A 10,762-nucleotide genomic window follows, 5' to 3' on the forward strand; every position below is an offset into this window, starting at 1 on the left:
CTTACCCATTTATAGAGCCTAGGCTGTGTAATAAAAAACAATTCCAGCGCACAGTTGCACACACAATATGGAATACTTGAATGATAGTGCCAACAAATCTAGACATGACCTGTGGTCCAAGAAAATAGAAAATATAACCTATAAGTCTCATTGTCTCCTCGAGAATATTGGTGGTGGAAGAACTCTCTCAAACACATGACAAATGTACAAACACATGTCCCACAATCCAGTGGCTACACGCCTGTGTGTGTCCACATGAAGCAGTGTGCAGTCGTCCCTTTCAACTGATTCAGGGCAATTGTGAGAAAGATAGGGAGGGGTGGAGACACAGAGGAAATGGCATGCAGCATCAAATGAAGGGTGAGGATATGAGTTTGATTAGTTTACACTGATGTGTCAAATCAGGTCATACACAGTCCACACACATCTGCAATCCTTCCTGTCTTTTTCTCTCTCTCTCACACACACACACACACACACACTTTAGCACACTTCTCTTTTATTCTCCTAAGCATGACTCAACCACACTCTTGTGTTTTGTTTCCCGCAACACAGTCATCATTGAGGTCACAGGACACAACAGGAGGCCACAAGACAAACCAGGAAACAAAGAGTACGATTTCATAATAATGTGTTTGGGTCACAAAAGCTTCAACTACTTCTAATGTTTTAACTATAATAATGTGTGTGTGTGTGTGTGTGTGTGTGTGTGTGTGTGTGTGTGTGTGTGTGTGTGTGTGTGTGTAGCTGTTTGAAGTGTTTAGATGATCTTGGTGTGTGCTGTCCTTTTAACATCTCATTTGACCAATCTTTTTTTAGCCTACAACCCCCCTCCCCTCAAAATACTTTTGTCTTCTGCCAGGCTGTCTTTGTAAATAAGAACGTGTTCTTAATGACCTGCCAGGTTAAATGAAGGTACAATTAATTATTTTTGATCAACAAAGTTGTTGTGTTTCCCACCTGAACACTTGAATCCCAAACAATAAGAATTCTGTCTATTTCTAATATCTAATACAATCTAAAATGTAATGTCGTTTTAAGCCTGTTGGGTAGAGGTTTTGTAAAATGACACACAATCAAGTTCATGTCTGAGTGTGTGTACATTTGCAGATGGATTCGCATTCACAATAGTGATTGATGAAAAATAATTTTCATTTTTATTGAAAAAAAAACAAAGGTACATTGGAATTGTGCATGTCGCAGAGTGAACATAGGTCTCTCTCTTGGAGACATTTTGGCAGGTTAAAACGCACAGGAATCATTGACAATGCCTGAAGCTAGAGTTGGATGATTATTACAAGAGTGCAGAGGGGTATAACCAGTATGCCACACAAACACATTTGTTGTTCATCCCACATTAATTTTTTTCATCATATCAAAAGGGGGAAAAAAGGGAAAATAAAATGAGACAATTCCTTCAAATAATCTTATATACTAAAAATGAAAAACAAGACAGTAAAAAACAAAACAAAAAAACATCAGCTCACTGTTTGGTGTGGCATGAAGAAAGATTTTTTTGGAGACATCACAAAATCAAGACAGACTTGGTTCGAACAGTGACAAAATAACTGTTACAGCGTCACATGGATATTTTGAATGAGTTTAAACAGGTAAAAAAAAAAGTACTTTGGCAAAGTTCAACAGTGGTGCAAATGAATGAAAATGAAGTCACTACTACATTCAAAATGATAAAAAAACACATTTCTAGTTTTTTTATGAGACAATGAAAAACAGTACCTTGGCAGAGACTAAAAAGTACAGAGAGGAACTGAAAGATGTGAAGTTTTGGTGGTGCTCACACAGACAGCAATATGTGTTGTATATTTGAATGGAGTTATTCTTTATGGATTTACACTCATACTGTGCTTCCAAGGACATCTTAAAAGTGTAATTAAGTTCCGTATAAGGGTGATGCACTGTATGTCAGAACATGTCTGAAGGTTTAATACAACCCACCTCCATATCACACAAATATGTCTCACTAAGGAAAATCAATGCATGATCAGGATTTCACTTCATCAGTGTACCTCCTGAAAAGAGGACATCTAGGTTTCTGAATAAATTCCTAGTTTCAATTTGGCTGGTCTTTGCATACCTGCTAGCCACCACTAGGTGGAAAAAGGGGCTAACTGTGAGAGAGCAAATGACTGAAAGAATGAATGAACACATGTCTAACACACAGATGGCTCAACAACTTCAAGGTCAGTGTCAATGAGTGCATGAATGAACTTGCTTCTTATGTCATAGACAAAAAGATGAGTTCAAAGTACCTTACATTCATCAGCATATCATTAAAAACAAATCTAATTCAACCAGTATTCTAGAAATTCGGAGCATGTGCAATTGTGTCTGCTCACTAAAGCATTAAAAAAACATGGAGGAAATGGTGTTAGAAGGCACGTTTAAAAGGAGTCGACATACTGTAATTTGCATTGGTGTTGCTTGCTATCTAGCATATGAAACATGTAAAAAAAGTAAGAAATAACAAAATGCTAATCAACAAGTGACACTTTCTCCCTTCTCTCTGAAGGCTTAAGAAACCTTTAGGGAAGTTCGCACTGCTCTCGGAAATGTACTCACTTCAAGTACGCCATGAAAGTGCGAGAAATTTACATGACATGAAGTTATTTTTTGGGTTGTAGAATTCAATTCCAAATCCATCCGTTCTTTTAAACTGACCATCTGGCAAATTATCCTTCATATTCTTCAGAGCATTCGCTTTTTGTCTTCATTCACACGCAGTCTCCCGCTAAAAAATGTGGCCTACTGTGTCTGTCCTATACATGGCGTGTACATGTTTATGTGTGTGTAGTGTTTGCATGTGGCTGTGTGCTGCTCAGTATTGTATTGAATGTTAGATGGGAGCAGGGACCTGTTGCCTTCCGGGTGCGGGTTGAGGGGAAAGCTTCTGTGAGTGCCAACGGGTCTCCTTGTACACAAACCAGGCGTTGCCCGCCCAGACAAACATGTTGAGGAAACCAAACACCTGAAAAGATGCACACAGAAAAAAATATATAGATTCATAATACCAGAAAACATATTCATAATAAAAGTAGGACTTCCTCATGATGCACTCGCAAAACTGGAAAATCTTGTGCGGTGAAATCTCTTGTTACTTGATGGCTTGTCTTTCAATCACAGATCCACACATTTGAGGCCAGTTTGAGGACGAACACTGTGTTAACATTTGTGTTCATTCCAACAAAATGTTGCCTTGGACTTGTGACACAGGAAATACAGAGCCAAAAACAGAAACAGTTTTCTGAGAAAAATGAAAGTATTAATATTAATGCTCAGAGTCTCATGACCGCGATCATCAGGCTGCCTAATGTTTATCTCTTCAGGCTCAGATTTATTTTCTTTAAATGCCACCGTACTGGCTATTATTTTGGACATTACATGTTCACAAGTGTTGACACAATAAAAACATGTAAAATGTAAAGGTGCAGTGTGTAATACTCAGTATTCAGCGGCATCTAGTGGTGTGATTATAGTTAACAACACTCCCTTGCTTACCCATCCATTTCAGATAATTTACAGAAGCTATGGTGGCCTTTAAGGACAAGAAGCTAGCTACTAAAGATGGCATCTTCCATCACTGCCTCAAGTCTTTCCACAATAGTGCATTTCCGGCATACACCCACTATACGTCCTATCCTACTGTAGAAACATAGTGGTGCAACATTTCCGCACGCCCTGATCCTATGTAGATATAAAATGCTCAGTCAAAGTTATAAAAAAAGCAATTATACACAAATTAAAGCATATGAATATATGCATTCTAGAATATTATTTCCATTTCCACAAAGTCTGTTCAATCAAGTCTACACACTGTACCTTTAACGGTTTTATCATTGGAATGAATTACATCTAAAACCGAGTGAGATCTTTTTTTGCAGGCGTAGGGAAAATCTTCCCGTAATCTTTCTCACCACAGAGATGTTGAGGGTCCGCATGTTGGCGTACTCTGTGACCTCGCAGGTGACGTTGCCCCCCTTGCAGAGCCCCAGTGTGCCCACTAGGCCATCGGTGTCCGTGGCATCCTTCACATTCTGTAGGCCCTTCGCCCAGGCAGACGAACACACCAGCCACAGAAAGACCAGGATGGCAGTGATCACAAAGTCCTGGACAAAAACAAAGCACGGACACATCAGCTCTGCATACCATCCTACTGTAAAATGTCAAGAGTTTTCAAAGTTCAAAGTTGGTCTATCTGAGTTCTATTGAGCGCTGACCGGATTTGCCCACGTTCAGACTTAAAGGAATAGTTCAACATTTCAAATTTTTGAGCTTTTTTGCCTTACTCTTCGGCTCAAGAAAAGGTGACAGAAACCGCTCCTGTACCTGTGCGTACATTTTTGATTTAGAAATGGGCAAATGTAGCTCATCAAGGTTAGCTTAGCCATAACACTGGTAGTCAATGTGAGCAGGTCAAAAGATAAACTTTAGAACATCACAAAACGCTTCCGTGTGCTTGTTGGGACTTTGTTTATTTACGACGTTATGTTGCTCTCTAAAAATGTTAAACTATTCCTTATGGTGGAAGGCAGCTCCTGATTGGTTCACATAGTCATCAATCTAACCTTGTGAGACCAGTCATATCTCACAAGCTTATTCGTGGATCCATGTTGATGTCATCAACGACTTTAAGAACCAATCAGGGGCTGCTTACCCCTAACGGACGGCAAGTGGGAAGGGGTCCGGTCTGGCTGGGGACTAGATTGACGACTACATGAACTAATCAGGGCTGCCTTCCAATAACTAAACAGACAGGGCTGGGTTTCTCCTAAGGTGATTGGAGAAAATCCAGACTGAGCTGCGGGGAGAGAAACATTATGTGAAGCTCGCGAGATCAGGGCTGGAATCAATACTCACAAAAATGGGTCCGAAGTCAGAGTCCTTGTAGACGTGCATGTAGCCTAAATACACCAGCAGAGCCACCATGCTGTACAGAAAGCAGACGGTGGCGATGCCCACAAAGAACTCCGCCGAGGAAGCCGAGTCGCCCATCATGTAGGTCGTCACTACGGACTGGTTGCAAATAGTGGCGTTACCCTCCACCAGCGGGACTTGGCTCAACCTGGCCGCAATGCAAGACGGAAAAGTTGAAATAATCAAAGGAGAAGTAAGTGATATTTTTTGTTAATACATGTGAAATCACTCAATATTCATACAGCAATCACAAATTGTATGCACAGTTCATAATACAGGTCTCCCATTCATTCAGCTCTGCAGTAATTGCCAGATCAAATTTTGAGTATCCTGCTCCTGCGTTTTTATCCAATCAGGAGACAGAGCTCTATAAAGAGACGGGTCTCTGTGCCCGTGAACGATGACTTGCTGCTCTCCATCGCGGCACTATCTGACGAAGACGGCTGCACATTCAAATGGTGGTGACGTAGGGACGAGGGAGGGGACTGCTAACTGCAGTCACTGACAGGAAGTTGGCTAAAAGGACCATTTCGCTTACGATCTCCTTTAAAAAGGTGACCATTCCTTAAAATGTTGTTCTGTAAGGATCCTCTCCATTATGATACTGCTATGAAAGGATATTTCAAACTTGAGCTTTGACATTGAAAAGAAATCACCAAATTTAGGCGCGTGATTCTCACCTGAATGGGTAGTGGAAGTTGGCATCGAGGGTTTCGTTCGTGCCATCGCCGCAGAAGAGAGATATGATGTTCTTCCCTGAGAATCCGCCGCAGCATCCAAAAGCAAATATGGCCGTGAGCTGTATGGTCGGACAAGAGAGAATTATAATTAATGAATATCATGACCAATAATAATTGACTTTGATCGTGATCCTACTTCACTAGTGCACCCTTGGACAATTAAAGTATGAAAGGACAAGAGAAGCTGGCAACCTAAAGACCTATCGTCAGCGGAAAAGAGCCAGAGGGACCAACAGATGGCTGGCATTTTTATAATCTTAACCAACAGCTGAAAATAAAAAAGTCACACTATCAACCATTTTTACAAGACCCACATTTGTCATTGTGCTCAGACTAATGAAAATGGCATCTGGCATCTCATGTCTAACAATTTCTATACTCTGGTAGACCTTCATGGAAAACTGATTCATTTTTTCACTGGAATGAATGAAAAAAAAAGTGGCTTACACAGCAGCACTAATCATCTTGAATTCTTTCTTGCAGAGGCAGTAGGCCTAAGCATCTGATTCAGCGAGTAGGACATGTGCCACTAATATTGTGATGAGCTTAGCCCTCAAACAGCAGTAGACAAATATCACTTTACCCATCCTTCATGGGCCACGCTTGGAAACTGTATCTAGAAAAGCAAACAGGCCTTTAGCTTAGCTACTGTAGGCTATGTCCTGCGATAAAAGAATATAGGAAAACCAGGGGGAAACTCCTAAGCGAAACGTATCAGGCTATTTAGGGGCTAAATACTCTGCTATGTTTACAAGCTAGCCGCACATTTATTTGGTGGTTGGTGAGGAGAAGTGTTATTTCAAATTATAAGCTTCACACAACACTAACAAGAACCAAAACAGATACGTTTTAGACGTGACAACCAAGACAATGAGCTACAAGACCCTTGATGAATTGGGCCAGGTGATTGTTCTCTGAATAGGCAAATACAAGCGACCACTTTTCATTAGGCTATACATAATAAAGCCATTTAATACATTGTTAAAAAAAACATATTTGATGACGGTAGCTTTAAGTTTCAAGATGTGAGTCCGCTTTGAATGCCCCACTAGACTGAAATGTACAGCACACATCAACTGGAGCTCCTTCACCTACAGAAAATGGTCAAAATGATGGTGAATTGAGCACGCACTGGGACAAGAAGAAGGGGATTTTATCTTGTGACAGAAAAGAAATGATCCATGATTCATATCTCACATCACACGCACCACAGTCTGTCCAGAAAACAACAACACTAGAAAAGACTGATTTAACCGACCTCTTGAATTCTGTTTCACCACACACACACCAACTGTTGTATCACACACACTTACAACAGTGAAAAATGCTTGGGACGGGCCACTTCAATTTTCAGCTTTTGGCTTCACACCACAGGACCAACACACACACACACACACACACACACACACACACACACACACACACACACACACACACACACACACACACACACACACAGAGTAGGCCTACACACACACACACACACACACACACACACACACACACTGTAGGCCTACACTAACACACACACACACACACCTCCAGGCCTCTCTCCAGATGTTTCTCCAGATGTCACTGCCTGCCACTTCCTGCTTTTTATAGCCACACGCTACAGTCAGCTACTTCTCTCTCTCCCACATTCTCCTTTCACAGACTCCCTCGCTCTCCCACCACGAGGGCACAGAGACCTCAGAGCGGACAACTGTAAACGCATGCACATCGCCATTCCAATTCTCTTGTTTATGCTCACATGTTTTTAAACAGAGCATAAATCCAGGACCGGACTGTGCACAAACAACATTAGACAGTTGGGTATTTTGACACTTTGCCAAGATTTGCCATTCAGTCCTAATTAAGGCTACGGCAGGCGGCATCCTCTCCAAACATGGCAACATGCATCAGCAGCAACGTTACCAATCCTGTTATTTTCTTTTTTCTTCTTCTGTCTGGCATCCCAGACATCTGCAAACCCCTCGGTACCAATTTATGGACATTCCAGAGACTGCCAAATAGTCTTCACTGCACGCAAGCAAGCTGTGTGAGAGCACTGGCAGAAACCACTAATAATTTGCGTTAGACGCGCAGCAACGGGGTGCTGTGTGTGATGCAAACGATGAAAAGTGAACCTATACAGGAGAGAGGAAGTAGCCTGCCAGTGGGAATGATCTGCAATCTGATTTAAGCTGTATGTCAATTAAAAAAAGGTTGAATAGCCTTAATCAATCGGAAATATCTTGCTAGAAACAGAATAATCAGGAGTGTTTTTCCTTCAGGGCTTACACTGAGGTCAATGAGTCCAGGTCAGTCAGTGGAGTGTGTGACCATTTTGTAACCAGAGTAAGTTACTTAAGAGAGACCCAATAAAACCGTGTCTCCAACTTCTCGCAGGGAGACCTGGCATCGCCACAAGTCCAAAAAGAGAGGAAGAGAAATAGCTTCATCATCAATCTTCTACATGTTGAGTGAGTGGGGCTAGCCATGTAGCATTTTGCTACTTTGAAACCTTTCTTTCCTGTTTACTAATGCGTGGAAAGATAATATCTAAGGAGTGTTTTTTAGGCCAAACCACTCGACCGCAAAGGAAGCAAAAGTTTTTTCATGTTGAACACTCAGAGGTTTTACAGGGAAATCGGACACCGCACTGGGGTCCGAAAGGTTGGGAGTTTTAGACGAGGCAGCCTGCTGCTGGATGCCTTCCAATTTTATGAACATCTGGCGGAACTCAAAAAAATTATTCCCACTCGACTGCTATGTGAAATATACCGTATGTCCAAAATATATGAGCTTAACACACATTCTCTGCTGCTGCTTCCTGAACGCAACATACACAGTGTTCTACATGCATTATTTTACAGTTTTACAGCTCATTATATTTGTATAATTATATTTGGATAGTGCAATAAAAGTATTTATGTTAGGACTTCAGTAGTCTTTGTCTATTTTTGCTGATGTTACAAACTCCTAGACCTGCTTCAGTCACTAGTGGGTGAGCTGGGACTTCTGTTTAAGCACATAATACATTCCCATCATTACGTGACTCAATATAAACACAATTGTGCAACCCAGACCCTTGTGAATAACAACATATTTGGGTTAAATTAGGGTTACATAAGGGCAACACAGTGAAATGCTCACACACAGCCTAGTCCTGAGTCAGATGACTGCACGTTACTGCTGCCCTATAGCGGTGTGTGTGTGTGTGTGTGAGAGTTTTAAGAGGAAATCAAAAAGCTTCAAAAAGAAATGTGGCTGAGCTACTAGCCACTAGTTTTCACTGACCAGTGTAGAACCGGTTCCTGGACTTTTCCTTATATACAAATATACAAAATGAACGTGTCGCATGTTCTCTCGTGACACACACAAAGTACCGTTACTCAAATGTGTGAGAGCAGCCAAAGTGTTTCCAACCGTGTGCACAGTAACCCATGGGGTCAATGATTTGCTGAGAGATTTGCATTAATCCGTAACTGTGTCGTCTGAAGGGCAGCCTGCAAACCGACAAAGTGGCCCAAATGCACTGGACATAACTGGAACTGAACTCACTGTATCAAAGCCTTTTTCTTTGCCCACCACAGTTTATTAGTAGTTATTGAAGATCTTCATTTATAGTGTGGAAATGTTCACAATGGGGCATGTTATTGGGTATAAAGTTTATTTTTCAGGAGTCTTCAGGCTTTATTAACACTATTACATGCCTGCATATTGTACCCATTTGTATAAGTGTAAAAGCCTCAAAGCTGCAGATGGAAGAAACTTTGAATAACTTTTTTTTATTCTTATTTTAACTAATTAAAGAATACCCCTAAAACTGCTTAGGCTACTTCAGGGATTTTTCTAATGGGGGGAAATCCAAGGAGCAAGAAAAATAACCGAGCCTCCCTGTCCTTTAGGTCTAATAGGACACACACACAGACGCACAATAATGCCTCTAACTTACCCACTCCACCAGTTTGACGAAGCCCAGTGGCTCCTTCAGCGGCGATAAGTTCAGCCGAAATCCGGTCATCATGATTGGGGCTTCTGATCCGAAAATCTTTATCCAAAGTTGTTCCTAAACTGTGGATGTGGGTCCAACAGGGAGGGGAAAAAGGGGGAGTTTTTTTTTCTTTGACAGAATGACGTGGTTTTTTTACTGCCGACGCTGGAAGAAAAGAAAAAAAAATAAGAAAAAAGACCAGCCCAAGTTATGGCAAACCCAACTTTGCTCCAAAGCAATTGAATTAGATTTCTGCCAATGATAGTGACACCATTCCTCTCACTGAAAACACAGTTTTCAACGCGTTTCCGGAACTTTTAGCAACACATACCAATGGGAAAAGCATCAGTGAATTTAGATTTGTTTGTATCGTTTAGCTTGAAAAACGACGCTCCGCTTGGTGATGCGCAAAATACGCAATACGCAATGGACAGCGGATAACGAGCGCGTGTGCCAAATTCCGCTTTTGCTTTGGCGAAGGAGCGTCAGGCATTTACAGGGAGAGGATGCTAAATGGCAAAACAGTTTCTCGATGGGTTGCAAGAAAAGTTTTATTTTCCTCTTTACTTGGGCTGAAGAAAAAAAACTCCAAACTACCAAACGGTTACACCATCAAATAGCCTAGCCTACCACTAATGCAATTTAAAATATACACACCGAAAATATAGTCTCGAGCACCAAGAGGCATCAGAAGCGTCCTACTGAGTTTCCATTTGATCCATCCGCCGCAGGCTGCCTCCTCCTTGCTGAGTGTGCAGTTACTGTGTGACGCCTCTGTGGTGCCGACTGGGTCATATGACTCTCACCAGAATCAAAATCCTTTTCAAACAAAGGAAAAGTCGACCGGGCAGACAGGCTGCAACTGTCTGACTCAGAATAAGTGAGGGGTAGTTTCACAAGACTACTTAAAGGTGCTACGAGGAACTTTTAAATATTTCTTAAATCTATTGGTTTCCTCTGATTATCACAAATGACATGTAACAGCAAAGGAGACCATCAGTGCAAAGAATACTATTTGTATATAGTTTTTCTTAATTACTTTGTCATGGGTCCCTCACCCTGGAACTATAGCTGGCATAGTAAAAACACTACCACTTTTGTCCAAAGGGGGTGC

The 10,762-nt window shown here is 41.4% G+C and overlaps 1 protein-coding gene across 2 annotated transcripts; it reads right to left on the reverse strand.

Annotated features, from left to right (window-relative positions):
* Window positions 1-1,140: 1,140 nt before the first annotated feature.
* sypl1 (synaptophysin-like 1) lies at window positions 1,141-10,424 on the reverse strand. 2 transcript variants are annotated; one of them, XM_080050956.1, is made up of 6 exons: window positions 10,306-10,424; window positions 9,610-9,813; window positions 5,613-5,731; window positions 4,876-5,080; window positions 3,933-4,124; window positions 1,141-2,986 (listed from the first exon to the last, which is right to left on the reverse strand). In XM_080050956.1, exons 2-6 carry the CDS (start codon window positions 9,679-9,681, stop codon window positions 2,855-2,857), a joined length of 720 nt encoding a protein of 239 aa, XP_079907082.1. In that variant the 5' UTR covers window positions 9,682-9,813; window positions 10,306-10,424; the 3' UTR covers window positions 1,141-2,854. The 2 variants fall into 2 exon arrangements, with proteins under 2 accessions (XP_079907082.1, XP_079907083.1); XM_080050957.1 differs by having other exon boundaries at window positions 9,610-9,728; window positions 10,306-10,399.
* Window positions 10,425-10,762: the final 338 nt, after the last annotated feature.

This window comes from Ammodytes marinus (genome assembly GCF_949987685.1).
Source record: "Ammodytes marinus genome assembly, chromosome: 22".
Lineage (NCBI taxonomy): Eukaryota > Metazoa > Chordata > Actinopteri > Uranoscopiformes > Ammodytidae > Ammodytes > Ammodytes marinus.

Coding starts and splice junctions, on each gene's coding strand:
- sypl1 (XM_080050956.1), bottom strand. CDS start 9,681: ATGATGACCGGATTTCGGCTGAACTTATCGCCGCTGAAGGAGCCACTG. Junction 5,732..9,609: donor TCGTCAAACTGGTGGAGTGG/GTAAGTTAGAGG, acceptor CCGACCATACAG/CTCACGGCCATATTTGCTTT. Junction 5,081..5,612: donor AACTTCCACTACCCATTCAG/GTGAGAATCACG, acceptor CATTGCGGCCAG/GTTGAGCCAAGTCCCGCTGG.